The 17,645-nt window shown below is 41.0% G+C and overlaps 1 protein-coding gene across 2 annotated transcripts in view; it reads right to left on the reverse strand.

Moving 5' to 3' along the window:
- Nucleotides 1–17,645, reverse strand: part of LOC110496383 (collagen alpha-1(XXII) chain) — an 83,564-nt gene that overhangs the window by 52,080 nt on the left and 13,839 nt on the right. For both annotated transcript variants that reach the window (XM_036952946.1, XM_021572251.2), the window contains 3 exons: nucleotides 17,020–17,100; nucleotides 4,874–4,985; nucleotides 3,143–3,266 (listed from right to left, as the gene is read on the reverse strand). In XM_036952946.1, coding sequence (XP_036808841.1) covers nucleotides 3,143–3,266; nucleotides 4,874–4,985; nucleotides 17,020–17,100 — 317 coding nt within the window. The remainder of the gene's footprint in view (nucleotides 1–3,142; nucleotides 3,267–4,873; nucleotides 4,986–17,019; nucleotides 17,101–17,645) is intronic.

Consider the following 17,645-nt stretch of genomic DNA (forward strand, 5'->3'; position numbering starts at 1 on the left):
AAACTTGCTTATTGAGTTGGAGGCGTGCATGGCCATGCAGTCATGGGTGAACAGGGAGTACTGGAGGGGGCTAAGCATACACCCTTGTGGGGCCCCTGGGTTGAGGATCAGCGTAGTGGAGGTGTTGTTTCCTACCTTCACCACCTAGGGGTGGCCCGTCAGGAAGTCAAGGACCCAGTTACACAGGGCGAGGTTCAGAACCAGGGCCCCGAGATGAATGATGAACTTGGAGGGAACTATGGTGTTGAAGACTGAGCTATAGTCAATGAACAGCATTCTTACATAGCTATTCCTCTTGTCCAGATGTGATAGGGCAGTGTGTAGTGTGACAGTGATTGCATCATCTGTGGATCTATTGGGGCGGTATAAAAATTGAAGTAGGTCTAAGGTGTCAGGTAAGATAAAGGTGATATGATCCTTAAAAACTTCTTAGGGATCAAATCCCGTTAACGGGATCGATTTGACAACATCCGGTGAAATGTCAGAGTTCCAAATTCAAATTAAATTACTATAAATATTAAACTTTCATGAAATAAAACATGCAATACACCAAATTAAAGCTACACTTGTTAATCCAGCCAAAGTGTCAGATTTCAAAAAGGCTTTACGGCGAAAGCAAACCATGCGATTATCTAAGGACAGGTAAGGTTTCACTTCAGCAGTAATTAAAATCATGAACTTCTTTGAGGAAAAGATCATGATCATTAGAAAGCAAATTACAGACTCCTCTTTAAATCTGCGTATTCCTCCAAAGTTCAGTTGTCCTGAGTCTGCACAACTCTGTCAGGAGACTAGGATCAAGAGAGACACTCAAGCGTTTTAGTACTATATCTCTTGACACAATGATGAAAATTATCATGGCCTCTAAACCTTCAAGCTGCATACTGGACCCTATTCCAACTAAACTACTGAAAGAGCTGCTTCCTGTGCTTGGCCCTCCTATGTTGATCATAATAAATGGCTCTCTATACACCAGATGTGTACCAAACTCACTAAAAGTGGCAGTAACAAAGCCTCTCTTTAAAAAGCTATCGGCCTATATCGAATCTTCCATTCCTCTCAAAAAATGTGAAAAAGCTGTTGCAAAGCAACTCACTGCCTTCCTGAAGACAAACAATGTATACGAAATGGTTCAGTTTGGTTTTAGACCCCATCATAGCACTGAGACTGCAATTGTGAAGGTGGTAAATTACCTTTTAATGGCGTCAGACCGAGGCTCTGCATCTGTCCTCGTGCTCCTAGACATTAGTGCTGCTTTTGATACCATCGATCACCACATTCTTTTTTTACTGATTGACCAAAAACCCAGCCAGCTGTATGTTCTCCATGTCGTTGTTCAGCCAACGACTCGGTGAAACACAAGATATCTACCCGTTGGTAGAATAGTCTTGATATGAGCTCATCCAGTTTATTTTCCAATGATTGCACGTTGGCTAATAGGACTGATGGTAGAGGTGGGTTACCCCCTCACCGTCGAATTCTTTCAAGGCACCCTGACCTACAACCCCAATATCTCTGTCTGTTCTTCATGCAAATTACGGGATTTGGGCCTTGTCCAGTGTCTGAAGTGAATCCTTCGCGTCAGAATCCATCGTTAAAGAAAAAATCTTCATCCTGGATGAGGTGAGTAATAGCTGTTCTGATATCCAGAAGCTCTTTTCAGTCATAAGAGAAGGTGGTAGAAAAAGTATGTACAAAATAAGTTGCAAATTACACAAAAACACACACAATAGTACAATTGGTTAAGAGCCCGTAAAATGGCAGCCATCTCCTCCGGCACCATTCTCAGTGATAGGGAGTGATTGAATATGCCCATAAACACTCTAGCTAGCTGATCTGTTGCATGTTCTGAGGACGGGGTAGGGATGCCGTCTTGGCCGGCAGCCTTGCGAGGGTCAACACACTTAAACATCTTACTTACATCAGCCATGGAGAACAAGCGCCTACAGTCCTTGGGAGCAGGATGAATCGGTGGCATTGTGTTATCCTCAAAGCGGGCGAAGAAGGTGTTTAGCTTGTCTGGGAGAAAGACGTCGGTGTCCACGACGTGGCTGGTTTTCCCTTTGTAATCTGTGATTGTCTTGAATTGTGACTCCACTTTGTCTCTGTACTTACGTTTTGCCAGTTTGATTGCTTTACGGAGTGAATAACTACATTATTTGTATTCAACCAAATTACCAGTCACGTTGCCATGGTTAAATGGGGTGGGTCGCACTTTCAGTTTTGCGCGAATGCTGCCATCTATCCACGGTTTTCGGTGTGGGTAGGAACAACAGTTAGCCTAGTGGTTAGAGCATTGGACTAGTAACCGAAAGGTTAGAAGATCTAATCCCCGAACCGACAAGGTAAAAATCTATTGTTCTGCCCCTGAACAAGGCAGTTAACTCACTGTTTCTAAGACGTAATTGAAAATAAGAACATGTTCTGAACTGACTTGCTTGGTAAAATAAAAAAACATGTCACATGTGCTCCTGCAATGCCCTCTACTGCTCATCCTGTGTCTCCTTGACCTGCTGCCACTCCCCCAGTACTCCCTCTCTCTGTGTGGGCATAGACAGGTGTGCTGGAGTCAGAGCAGAGCCCCACCAGCTGCAACCCGTTCCATAATCAAGACTTCTACAAATCCTCAGCCCTGCCACTTCCATGCTGCCAGATCGTAATCTCAGTCAGTCTACGTTACTAGTCAGATCCTGTTGTGCCTGAATTCCTTGCCTGACACTGTTTTCCTCTCCACTACAGTTCTGCCCGCTCTGACTCTGGTGCCTGTCTTCAGTCACACATCTCGTCATCCTGCTACTCTGTCCTGGATTCCCCACTCTACTACTCCCTTGGATTCCCCTCCAGACCTGCTTACTTTGTTTCCAGCAACCCGCCCAAGCTTCCCCTGACCTGCACTCCATCGCCTCCCTGTGTGTCAATAAATACCTTGGTTACTTCATCCCAGTCTCCTCGTCTGAGTCTGCTCTTGGGTTCCCCTGTTCCACTCAGTATAACACAACATCCCCAATGCGATTCAATGGTACAAATGATCAGGAAAATAATCATCATGTCTCTCTGTCGATGTGCCAGCACTGCAATTGGCAAAACAATAGACTCAGCACGGGGTATGTTGATGAACACCCACACCACTATGATAACCCACCTGTGGAATTCCATACTTGTCAAAGATCTGCCAGAGGTACCAGTCCTCCCGTCTCGAGGTCTTCCTGAACTTGAAAGTCGTCACAAAGGCATATTCATCTGGCAGACCTTGAGGGAACACGTCTCTGGAAAACATCAACAGCACAGATGGTTGCCATTCAATCATCACATCCACACTACATTCATTATGACTGGATTGTTCACATAGCTGAGGTATATCTACTGCTACAGGCCTACATATCATTCTGACTATATCACTAGATTGCACTTGGATTACTGAGACAGTTTTATTTGGGTTGTTAATTGGATTTGTTCAGACATTCTTGCTTTCTTGTTTCTTGACTATTCATTATTTACGAACTTGTTTGACATTTTACTGCACAGGTAGGAGCTAGTAACACAAGCATTTCACTGCACCCGCTATAACATCTTCTAAACTGTGTATGCGACCGATACACTTTGATTTGATTTGATCAATCAGCTTGCAACTGAGATTTTCATCACAAACCGGTGTTGCTGGCTTACCTTTTCAACTCCCATAAAACATTTGGGGTCAACAATAACGTTATAATTGATGAGAAAGAAAAATACTTTTACTTCAATTGAACACCGTCTATAAACTGGCACAAAGGCCAAAACATGGCCTCAGCAATTCTGGGTTAATGGTTGGATCTTGACAGAGTACAGCAACAACTGGAAGTGACTTTTCGTAGCAGCCTAACCTGCTTGGTAAATTCTTCTAACCTGATACAAAAAAGTAACTTCCAGAACCAGGGTTTAGTAGATTCCTCATTGGTATAGACGGGTTGGCTGACAACGTCATTAAAATTATGTGTGCATCGGTGAGGTAGAAGTGTTATGATTCTGAACAGTCAGATCTTTAGCAACAGTGACAAGAAGCTGCTATGTGGGGAATCGGTTGTGGCATCGTTGCATCTTGTTATTGATAATTGTTTTGAGGTGTTTTGACTAATTTATATGCTAATATGGAAAAACTAGCTAGCTAACCAACAACTGTAATGATGTATTTGACAGACAGAAAGTGCTCATCGTGCAAATGTAATTATGTTGTCAATAAACATTAGAATATTAAATATAGTTTACATGTTGTCAACAATCTAAGCCAATTTCAGTGTTTTCCCCTATAGTTGAACACGGGTGCTAATTTATTGCTAATTAACAACTGGTGGGTCTAATCCTGAATGCTGATTTGTTAAAACCGCATTCCATCCGGTGTCTATTCAACAAGGTACCACTGGCTAAATCTATGATGTTAAAATGCCTATTTACTCTGTTCATAATCAACTGTCTCATCAGCCCAGCCAGGGAATTTATAAACTTAAACTCCACTATTAAAAGGATCTGGACATTATCTCAGATTTCTTTTAGACTACACTATGAGTTTTCTACAGCGGACATTTGTATAAAACTTGCCGTCTGTCTCTCCGACATTTGCAACTTTATTTCAATATTCAAATTCGATCTCCAGATGTCCATGAACGTGTCGGGAGTCAGGATGAGACAGACAGGCAGGCAGCTTTTCTCAGCTTCAACTCAGGCCTAACAACATCCGTGCCAATATTTCTCTGGCATTATCACTTAAACTACCAACCCATGTACGCACACAGCCAAATATCACACCTGTGCCATGACTTCCATTGCCTTGTTACCTGCGCTACTGGCGCGATCTCGCATGGTATTTGTCACAGCAAATACAAAATAGATCACTCACTCTGTCTGTTGTACAATAGGCATGGTCCCAAGTCGAACATAGGAGCTCTGGCCCTCATCAAACCTTGATCCCAGTATGTTTTCCACTTTGAAGTATTCCATCAGGTCGAACCCTGCAACAGACGGGACAGAAAATAACATGATTAGAGTTGTAGCCGAGTAAATCAAATACATAAAGTGGTTTGTAGAACTTTCTTCTGATCACCAATAGAGAGAGCACAGATCATGACAAGGCCAGAGCAACACACAAAAAAACATAAAATATACCTATAGGTTGAAAATGACTGGGTAATTAGGATGATATTTATACCGTTTCTCACAATATATAAACTAACGTTAAAAAGTTTGGGGTAACTTAGAAAAAACAAGAAAAGCACATTCTTGATCACCCTTGAGATGGCCTCCCACTCCTCTTTCTATTCTGGTTAGAGCCAGTTTGCGCTGTTCTGTGAAGGGAGTGGCACACAGCGTTGTACGAGATCTTCAGTTTCTTGGCAATTTCTCACATGGAATAGCCTTAATTTCTCAGAACAAGAATATTCTGACGAGTTTCAGAAGAAAGTTCTTTGTTTCCTGCCATTTTGAGCCTGTAATCGAACCCACAAAATGCTGATGCTCCAGATACTTTAACTAGTCTAAAGAAGGACAGTTGTATTGCTTCTTTAATCAGAACAACAGTTTTCAGCTGTGCTAACATATTGCAAAAGGGTTTTCTAATGATCAATTAGCCTTTTAAAATTATAAACTTGTATTAGCTAACACAACGTGCCATTGGAACACAAGAGTGATGGTTGCTGATAATGGGCCTCTGTACGACTATGTAGATATTCCATTAGAAATCAGTAGTTTCCAGCTACAATAGTAATTTGCAACATTAACAATGTCTACATTGTATTTATGATCAATTTGATGTTATTTTAAAGGACAAAAAAATGTGCTTTTCTTTCAAAAACAAGGACATTTCCAAGTGACCCCAAACCTTTGAATGGTAGTGTATATACATTTATTAAAAATAAAAAAACAGAAATATCTTACTTACGTAAGTATTCAGACCCTTTGCTATGAGAATCGAAATTGAGCTCAGGTACATCCTGTTTCCATTGATCACCCTTGAGATGTTTCTACAACTTGATTGGAGTACACTTGTTGTAAATTAAATTGATTGGACATGATTTGGGAAGGCACACGCCTATCCATATGAGGACTCACAGTTGACTATGCATGACATAGCAAAAACCAAGCCATGAGTTCGAAGGAATTTGTCCGTAGATTGTGTCGAGGCACAGATCTGGGGAAGGCTACCAAAAATATTCTGCAACATTGAAGGTCCCCAAGAACACAGTGGCCTCCATCATTCTTAAGTGGAATAAGTTTGGAACCACCAAGACTCTTCCTAGAGCTGGCCGCCCGGCAAAACTTAGCAATCGGGGGAGAAATGAATCTTCCAACAGAACAACAACCCTAAGCACACAGCCAAGACAACGCATGAGTGGCTTCGGGACAAGTCTCTGAATGTCCTTGAGTGGCCCAGCCAGAGCCCAGACTTGAACCCGATCAAACATCTCTGGAGAGACCTGAAAATAGCTGTGCAGCGACGCTCCCCATCCAACCTGACAGAGCTTGAGAGAATGTGCTGAGAAATTTTTTAGAAATTTCCCAAACACAGGTGTGCCAAACTTGCAGTGTCACCCAAAAAGCCGAAGAAGCTTCAACAAGTATTGAGTAAAGGGTCTGAATACTTATTAAATGTGATATTTCCTTATTTTTATACATTTGCTAAAAAATCTAGACTTGTTTTTGCTTTGTCAATTTGGGGTATTGTGAGTATATTGATGAGGGGAAAAATATATTTGATCCATTTATGAACAAGGCTGTAACATCGCAAAATGTGGAAAAAGTCAAGGGGTCTGAGTACTTTCTGAATGCACTGTATATCGTTTTTATCACGTCGAGACAGATACATTTTAATTTAGGGGTTGGGAGGAGAGAGAGAGAGAGAGAGAGAGAGAGAGAGCAAGAGTGATCCCAAGGTATTGTATAGCAGTAATATTCATGATTCTGGAGTTAGCAAATAGGCATTTGTCATCCCAGCATAAAACATGCAATAATCACTCAAAATACCAAACAGTTCTCACACCCTAAAGTGACGTAGTACTATGCATATTTGGGGTCTCCCTCCAAATATGTCATCACCTGAGAAAATAATAGTTACAGACAGAAGGAAATTCTCTTTGTAGTTTGTGGTTACCTACCAATTGACCACCAAAGTAGCTATTAAACTGGTTTGATTGAAAACTTCCCAGACTGGTGTAGGCATAGGGTCTCATCCAGCGATCCTATTGAACAAGTGGCGAGATTGACTGGTGAAATCACCATTCAGAGGAACCCTTTAAGTCACTCAGTAATCATCCTGCCTAACTCATTTACATCTGAGTGTTGAGAGATAGACTTTGGTCGACTGGAAGGACCCAACATGTTGAATAAATACTGAAAAAAGTCAGTAGAGAACCATTGAACCATAGACTGGCGACCATGATGTCCCCACTGTGTATAATGATGAACCGGCAGCTTAGCACAGCGCTCCGATGTTGCCATCTGTCCGGATCAAAAGAATGCAGCGTGTCTTTCCTTTTCCTAGTCACTGCACTGCGTCCCCCACAGAGCCAGGTCGCCCCATTGGCCGTCTGTTCTTTGGCTGTTCAGAATAACTTTTTGGAGGATGATGATTATACAGCATCCTCTGCCAATCCAAATTACAGGTCTGTGCTACAGCCATGGCTCGTCCCTGGAGCACGGAGAGTATTTGCATAGTGCAGTACGGTGACAGAAGAGAAAACAGAGGTATTAAAAAAGTCACAGCTGGATTATGGGTGGTTTGGTACCTCCTTCGACCACGCCCCACCCAGATGACATCTGATCTCAAAGTCTCTGTTAAAGAACCAACAGGCTAGTTACCCCAGTGTTTTCCCCTACCATCATTTTCTTGGCGGGGTGGGGCGAGACCTGTCTGTCTGAGTAGTTGTCACTTCCTTGCTGTGAGAGGAAGTAGATGGATGCAGCAGGTCAGAGGAATGTTTATCAGGTATGACAGGGCTAAGGGGCCCCTGTATGTTTTAGGGTTATATTTTCCTCTGTTGCTAATGTGTGTTTCAAGGCTGTTTCTACCGAACCAGAGTAGGTTTCAGCAGCACTCTCACATTACCGCCTCCACAATGAAACTTAACTGCCTCTTGAACAATTTTAAGTATACCGTATTGACATTCTCAAGGCATATTTATTCTGAATTACGTACATATGGGAAATGTGATTCAAATCTAACTGAGAAAATGTGTACTGTAGCCCGATTAAAACTCTCTTCAGAGTGATTCTCTGTTGCATGAAGAGCAGTCTGCAGTCTGGACTGAAACTTATGAATGAACTCAGCATAGCAGGGTATTCAAGATGCCTGTACTACCAGATACACAGTTGCTGTAAGAACAATTTTACAGCAGACAAAAACTACAAATATAATTCAACCCACTTTTCTCATGAAGTATGTCAGACTGGCTGTGTATTTATAGGCATTGGCATTGGTAATCAGATCAGATAACTGGCAACATTAGTAAACACCCTGCCCTTGGCCCTGCTGGCATGGCCATAGTGACTTGTTTGTTGTTTAAAAGGGTGTGTTTTCTTCAAACCACATTAATATGGTGTGTGACTAACCCTGGAAACCTCAGTCCTGTCACACACACTCACACTCGCACATACACTCGCACACACAACTGTTCCATTGGAGCACCATGACATAACTGCATACAAACGCTCATTTTAGGCTTCTGACTTTAAACAAGTAGAGTTTGATCCCAGCCAGCACATAACGTTCTGAGAACCATATGTTTCTTAGAGATTGGTAAGAACATGGTTGTCCTGTGGTTATTTTGCATACAACCCTCTCACAACTTTCTGGGAATGATGCAGGAAAGATGCTTTGCTTTGGAACATTGTCAGCACATTTAGGGAGCTTGACAAAAAACGTTATTTTCTTGGTATTTCATTACTTTAACAGAATGTTTCCTAAAAGTTCAAACATGATTACATTTAATTTCAATTTGGTAATGTTCTAGAAACATTCTCTAACTAGTTTGACATTGGGAATGTTCTCAAATAGTTAAGAGAATGTTCAGAAACAATGTTCTTCTGTGGAATTTTCAGTACTTCAGCATAGCGTTTCTTTGGTGTGACTTTCCACTATATATGGCCATACGAATGTGTAAAGGCAAGCCAATTACCTCGTTTCAAGATGGCTGCTACTTACATTCTGGTTAGCGTTGTGAAGCATAAACAAAATAAACACGGAATGTGTTGATTCACACTGAAAGCCGAGACTCCACAGATCATGAGGATGTCTTATTTTTCTAACTCTGACCTACCACCAGCTCCAAGAGTCAATATTTTTATTTTACTCAACATTTTCACCAAACAGCAAACATCTTGCAAGGTAAGATTCTATTTGGTCTGTGTTTGAGCTATAGGTACATGGAGGATATTAAATTCATCCTTAGGTTGGTAAGAACAAATCTAGCCTATTGCCAATGTTATCTGATGATGTATGACTTAATGGCAAAATCGAATGTACACCAAGTGACTATATCTTTGCACATCAAAAATATGACCTCGCTTGCTTTGGTGAGGTTGTAGGCATCCATTACACAGGGGATTGGCTATCTTGGCAGTCTTGTAGCCAATGATAGAAGCATTCCAGGTATATGCAGTTGACCTGGGTGGGACAAAGCAAGGCCTTGAACCTTTTATGCGTAATGCAAACTATTGCTACCAGGCTTAGAGATGTGACTTACCGAGCATAATACATTACATTGTAAAACAGATTTCATTGCTTTCATTTCATCGCTTTAAGCATAAAAGATGGTTTCTCAAGAAAATACACATTTAAAAACGAAGAATATCGAACAGGAAGCTAATGAGAAGGCAACTATGAACTAGTATACCGACATAGACACTTGAATAAAATACTGGTTGGACTCGGATCAGGGGAGCGATTTGGACAACGAGGATTTTGACTTGGCCGACAAAGATTGCTTTCCATAAGGATTGGATACACTTTTAAATCTGTAAGTAAATCATTTTCGTGACTTTATATTGCTAAATTACTATATGTATTTAGTTTTTTTAATAATTTGCTCTATTTTGATGCTTTGGATATAGTTTACATAGGCCTATGTAACAAGTCATTTCAATGTTATATACTGTAATTACAAAGTAGTTATTGTTTATGTTTCATATTAGTTCACTGTTGGCGGTTTGAAGTGTCATCCTTGTAACTTATGAGAGGCCACTAAACTCATGGCCATTGTTTATTTGTGGTTCTCACCTCTGCCTTTGTCTCCAAAGTATTACTGTTTGCATTGTGTGTGTGCTTCACACCTTCTATGAGTTACTGTACAGATAAAGCTTGGGCTTGGTGTTTTTACTCTACGGTAATGTAGTTTTGTAAATTTAGTCAACTAATTCTGTGTGTCTTACAACAATATATCCCTTTATTTTATTCACCACAGAGTGGAGGATGTAAAGGATTTTGATGATTTGAGAGGTACCCCTCCATCAGCAAGCACCCCCGCCGGTCAAGGTCTTCATCCCCCACTGTTATCTCAATCACCCCATCTGATGGTTCTACATCCACTCATAATAGGCCTCATGAAAAATAAAATAAGGGCTTGTGGCACCATTCGTCCTAACAGAACCGGTTTCCCCGAGACCAAGGTAAACGACATGACAAAGACAGCGGAGAGGGGGACCATACGTTGGATCAGGACTGACAAGCTGCTTTTTGTGAAATGGAAGGACACTAGGGAAGCAACCATGCTCACCACACAGCATAAGACATTCAATAACAACCATGTCTCAAGGAGGGTGAAAAAGGAAAAATGTCCCCATTCCTGTTTCTGTGAAGGACTACAATGCCAGCATGGGGGGTGTCGACCTATCTGTTGCTCTCTCAGGTCCTCCACAAGACCAGGAAGTGGTATAAGATTTTTTTTCCACTTTGTGGACATTGCTACAGTAAATGCTTTCATTCTCCACAAGCAAATGGCCAAAGCAAAAGGTCAAACCCCTCTCTCCCAGTTGGCCTTCCGAGAGCAGCTGGTGTTGGCAATGGCTGAATTGGGGGCCCAAAGCGAACTCACAACCATCACAAGACTCCCCACTCAAGGTGAGCACAACTATCCAACACACATGAGAAAAGGAAGAACTGCAAGCATTGCACAAAACACAGGGAGAAAAAATGGGTGAAATGCCAGTTCGCTTTTTGTTTCCTGGCAAAGAGGGACTGCTTCAAAGACTATCACAGCATGCATAAGCTAGTGAAATCGTATCATCTACACCTGGGATGTAAAAATGAACATGAATGCCATTTGTAAATAGTTCCGCTTATTTCTATTTTTGCGCCTTTTTTAGTGAAAGACACGTGTGTAACCAAGTTTGTGTTTGATAAGACATTTTTATGTATATTTTTATATATAGCTGTTGCTTTTATATTGTTTTTGTAAACAGTTAATTTGTGTGTGGAACCAATACATTGGATATGCCTAGGCTAAACATTCAGAGATGTTGAAAAAACACTTGGATATCCCTTGTATGTCCCCCGACACCACCACAATGATTGAGAGAGGTTGGTTTTGTAGATTTTCTTTAACATTTTGACATTTTAATTTCAGTGAACAATAATTTTTAGGCACATTCACGCTTTGGTGAGGTTGAAAGGACAGTTGAATGGACCATGGATACCCCATATTACCACCAATGTTTGAGTGAGGTTGACATGGTATAAATTGTGTTTTATACTGAAATAAATACCATTTAGGAAATACAAATAAGTAATAGCACTGGAATGATCTAATTTACAGACATATGCCAATTTGGAGAGGTTTAGGGACACTTGGAAACGTCCAGTGACCAAAGCTGACACCACTTACTAAAACATCTGCCCATTTCTAGTTGTTAGGGCTATCAATCCCATTTTTTATATGATGATGTGGAAGCCATCTGTGTTTCCAGCTCTGGGCATCAATAATTCACTTATAGCTTGCCAATGAAAGGGGTGGTATACAGAAGATAGCCCTATTTGGTAAAAGACCAAGTCGCTCCGCTTTTCAGTTTGCTGCAGACTGGATTTTTTTTTTTTATAAATCTAACTGGACCTTTTTTTCTCCATCTCTTCATTCAAAGACTCAATCATGGACACTCTTACTGACAGTTGTGGCTGCTTTGCGTGATGTATTGTTGCCTCTACCTTCTTGCCCTTTGTGCTGTTGTCTGTAAACAATAATGTTTGCACCATGTTTTGTGCTGCTGCCATGTTGTTGTCATGTTGTGTTGCTACCATGTTGTTGTCATGTTGTGTTGCTACCATGCTGTGTTTTCAAGTGTTGCTGCCATGCTATGTCGTTGTCTAAGGTCTCTCTTTATGTAGTGTTGTGGTGTCTCTGTTGTCACAATGTGTGTTTTGTACTATGTTTTTATTTGATTTTTTATCCCAGCCACCGTCCCCGCAGGAGGCCTTTTGCCTTTTGGTAGGCCGGTATTCTAAATAAGAATTTGTTCTTAACTGACTTGCCTAGTTAAATAAAGGTTCAATAAAAATTGGAATATATAATATATATATATATATATATATATATATATATATATATATATATACATATATAATGGCATTACGTTAAGACATGAAGGTCAGTCAATACGGAACATTTCAAGAACTTTTAAAGTTTCTTCAGGTGCAGCTGCAAAAAAAATCAAGCGTTATGATGAAACTGGCTCTCATGAGAACAGCCACAGGAAAGGAAGACCCAGAGTTCATAGAGCTTCAGAATTTTCAGCCCAAATAAATGCTTCACAGAGTTCAAGTAACATCTCAACATCAACTGTTCAGAGGAGACCTGGTGAATCAGGCCTTCATGGTCAAATTGCTGAAAAGAAACCACTACTAAAGGACACTAATAATAAAAAAGAGACTTGCTTGGTCCCAGAAACACTAGAAATGAACATTAGACTGGTTAAAATCTGTCCTGGTCTGATGAGAGCAAATGTGAGATTTTTGGTTTCAACTGCCGTGCCTTTGTGAGACGCAGAGTAGGTGAACGGATTATCTCCGCATGTGTGGTTCCCACCGTGAAGCATGGAGGAGGTGTGGGAGTGCTTTGCTGGTGACACTGTCTGTGATTTATTTAGAATTCAAGGCACAATTAACCAGCATGGCTACCGCAGCATTCTGCAGTGATACGCCATCCTATTAGATTTGTGCTTAGTGGGACTATCATTTTGTTTTTCAACAGGACAATGACCCAAAACATCTCCAGGCTGTGTAAGGGCTATTTGACCAAGGAGGAGAGTGATGGAGTGCTGCATCAGATGACCTGGCCTCCACAATCACCTGACCTCAACACATTTGAGATGGTTTGGGATGAGTTGGAACGCAGAGTGAAGGAAAAGCATCCAACAAGTGCTCAGAATATGCCAACAAGTGCTTCTTCAAGACTGTTGGAAAAGCATTCCAGGTGAAGCTGGTTCAGAGAATGCCAAGCGTGTGCAGAGCTGTCATCAAGGCAAAGGGTGGCTACTTTCAAGAATCTGAAATATAAAATGTATTTTTGATTTGATTAACACTTTTTTGGTTACTGCGTGATTCCATATGTGTTATTTCATAGTTTTGATGTCTGCACTATTAATCAACAATGTAGAAAATAGTTTAAAAAAACACAAAAAAAACATGAACCAGTAGGTGTGTCCAAACTTTTGACTGGTACTGTGTATATTCAAGGAATACCAGTACCTAGTTAATGTGCAGGGGTACGCGGTAATCGAGGTACAGTTGAAGTCGGAAGTTTACATACACTTAGGTTGGAGTCATTAAAACTTGCTTTTAAACCAATCCACAAATTTCTTGTAAACGAACTATAGTTTTGGCAAGTCGGTTAGAACATCTACAAGTAATTTTTCCAACAATTCTTCACAGACAGATTATTTCTCTTTTAATTCGCTCTGTATCACAATTCCAGTGGGTCAGAAGTTTACATACACTAAGTTGACTGTACCTTTAAACAGCTTGGAAAATTCCAGAAAATGATGTCATAGCTTTGGAAGCTTCAGCTAATTGACATGATTTGAGTCAATTGGAAGTGTACCTGTGGATGTGTTTCAAGGCCTACCTTCAAACTCAGTGCCTCTTTGCTTGACAACATGGGAAAATCAAAAGAAAACAGCCAAGACCTCAGAAAAAAAATTGTAGACCTCCACAAGTCTGGCTCATCCTTGGGAGCAATTTCCAAATGACTGAAGTACACGTTCATCTGTACAAACAATAGTATGCAAGTTTAAACACCATGGGACCACGCAGCCATCATACCACACAGGAAGGAGACATGTTCGGTCTACTAGAGATGAACGTACTTTGGTGATAAAAGTGCAAATCAATCCCAGAACAACAGCAAAGGACCTTGTGAAGATGCTGGAGGAAACAGTTACAAAAGTATCTATATCCACAGTAAAACAAGTCCTATATCGACATAACCTGATAGGCCGCTCCGCAAAGAAGAAGCCACAGCTCCAAAACCGCCATAAAAAAATGCCAGACTACGGTTTGCAACTGCACATGGGGACAAAGATCGTACTTTTTGGAGAAATGTCCTCTGGTCTGATGAAACAAAAATAGAACTGTTTGGCCATAATGACCATTGTTATGTTTGGAGGAAAAAGGGGGACGCTTGCAAGCCGAAGAACACCATCCCAACCGTGAAGCATGGGGGTGGCAGCATCATGTTGTCGGGGTGCTTTGCTACAGGAGGGACTGGTGCACTTCACAAAATAGATGGCATCATGAGAAGGGAAAATGATGTGGATATATTGAAGCAACATCTCAAGACATCAATCAAATGTATTTATAAAGCCCTTCTTACATCAGCTGATGTCACAAAGTGCTCTACAGAAACCCAGCCTAAAACATCAAACAGCAAGCAATGCAGTTGTAGAATCACGGTGGCTAGGAAAAATTCCCTAGAAAGTCCAGAACCTAGGAAGAAACCTAGAGAGGAACCAGGCTATGAGGGGTGGCCAGTCCTCTTCTGGCTGTGCCGGGTGGAGATTACAACAGAACATGACATCAGTCAGGAAGTAAAAGCTTGGTCACAAATGGGTCTTCCAAATGGACAATGACCCCAAGCATACTTCCAAAGTTGTGGCAAAATGGCTTAAGGACAACAAAGTCAAGGTATTGGAATGACAATCACAAAGCCCTAACCTCAATCCTATAGAAAATATGTGGGCAGAACTAAAAAGAGCATGTGCGAGCAAGGAGGCCTACAAACCTGACTCAGTTACACCAGCTTTGTCAGGAGGAATGGGCCAAAATTCACCCAAGGATTAAATGTCAGGAATTGTGAAAAACTGAGTTTAAATGTTTTTGGCTAAGATGTACTGTATGTAAACTTCCGACTTCAACTGTATGTACATATAAAGTAGGTAGGTAGGGGTGAAGTGTCTAGGCCACAGGATAGATAATGAACAGTAACAGCAGTGTGTGTGTGTGTGTGTGTGTGTGTGTGTGTGTGTGTGTGTGTGTGTGTGTGTGTGTGTGTGTGTGTGTGTGTGTGTGTGTGTGTGTGTGTGTGTGTGTGTGTGTGTATGTGTGTATTAACCCATATCTGCCAATCAATCAAACACACACAGGTCTTCCTGCAGAATTCAGCTGTACGTAATATATTAAATAATATATATGTATTTATATATGCCATTTAGCAGAAGCGTTTATCCAGTAGCCTAAAGTCATGGGTGCATACAATTATTGTTGTTGTGAATGTGATGCATTTTCAAACAACTGCATAGTTGTAGTGATTTATCCTGATTGCTTCCTCTTTATACTGCAGTAAATGCCCAGCCACATAATTAGCGCCCTGGTGTTGTCTACTAGAGGATGTGATACATCAGGTCTAGTCAGCGGGAACCACTGGAGAAGCTGTTGTTTTTAAACACCAGCTCTGCCAGAAGGCCTCAGCTTCTCAGACAGTTTTACAACCAACATTGTAAAACCTCTGCTCTCCCCCGGATAGGGTTTTCCTGAACTTGGCTGAAAAGCTGTTTCAATACTCAGGAGCAGTAAAGGAAAGAGGATTCAGCAGTAAAACTCTGAATTATGTCATTATTCATATCGCTTTGATACACTAGATTGCGAGGCAAATTAGCATTTTGAACAGCCTGTAAAGCTAGCATTTCTCACTGCTGGATGTTCTCTGTGAGTTAGACATCTCCGTGTCGTGACTCCAATACTTTTCTGATCTGCTTTCACGATATTGTAACCCTTTCAAACTAGATTTGACAGTTCCCTCTCCCCAGGTAAAGAGGCTGTAGCAGGAGTCAGACTTCCCATGCCTGTCTGTTTCTCCTCTTAGCGTGGTGAATGTGAGTGGGAGGCATGGACAGGAACTTAGATCCCTTAAGACTGTAAGACAACATCCTACCTATCTGGTTAAGCACTACAGCTCCACTTTTCTCAAACTCAGAAACACAGCCACTGAAAAAAGAGACCACAAGAAGAACCTGAACCTGCTTAGGTCCTTTAATATAACTAGTAAATAGAGAACTAGTCCATAATTACTATTTTTAAGTTGTCATAGATAGTGGTATAGTTTCTGTTCATTTAGCAAAACGCTCAACCTCCTCTCGTAGTCGAATGGAAAGTCTGTGGGATCAACTCCCGGGAAGTAGGCTACTTCAGGAGCAAGCTTTGATACTTTTTGTAACATTATAGCAATGGAAAACTGCCCCAGCTAATGGATAAATGAATCGATATGTTTTAGCTTGTCTCAAATACTTCTTCCTTTGTGTTCTCGGAGGAAGGTCTTTAGTGACAGAGGAGAAGGTATAGAAAGTAATTCATTTACCATCTGGTCTTACATATTAAAAAAGAATGAAAAAAAAACAGGTATTTGTGTAGCAGGCCTATAGTCCGATGCTGTTATTTACCATGATTGCATAGATCCAATGATCCTTTCAGTCAGACCTAAGATACCTTGCATTTGACCATTCTGTTTGATGAATGTGAAACACTGAGAAAAGTTTAAAGTGAAAAAAAGGGAGAAGAAAAGTTGTATTTACCTGGAACTTCTTCCAATCCATAGCTGGTGCTGTTGGGCTTGAAGCGGTCTGGTTGGACCTTCATATTGGGGCATAGCACATCTGAGAGAGCAGAAGTAGATTGGGGTAAGAGAAAATCTTATAGTTTAGGCCTTCCATATACAGTAATTCAAGGTAGCACTTTGTATTATATTTTGTCTTACGCTGCAAGAATACATGATTGGATTCCTAGAAACCTTGTTAGCTACATAGTTGTCATTGAATAGGCTTATTCGTTTTAACTAGATGATCAGAGTTGAAAAAAGGGAGTGTCCCATTGAAATGAGATCCTTCATTGAAACTACCAGTAGATCTGAGACAGTCTATTTGACACAGACAGACTGCACCCAGACAGAAGATACATTCCCCCTGGCTCCAGTAGGAGTAGGGCTGCATGCACCAACCCCAGCGGTGACCGTGTTAGACTCTCTCTCACACACACACACACACACACACACACACACACAACCAAATGTATTGTTAATCATAAGTGTGTAAGTGCAGTTAGTTCCTCTGATGCCGACTTATCATACAGTAGCATCACGGTTCAAAGCCAATAATGTGAGTTAAAACTGAATTCCTCTGGTCTTAACACTACTATGTTGAGG

Source organism: Oncorhynchus mykiss, chromosome 18, assembly GCF_013265735.2.
Source record: "Oncorhynchus mykiss isolate Arlee chromosome 18, USDA_OmykA_1.1, whole genome shotgun sequence".
NCBI lineage: Eukaryota > Metazoa > Chordata > Actinopteri > Salmoniformes > Salmonidae > Oncorhynchus > Oncorhynchus mykiss.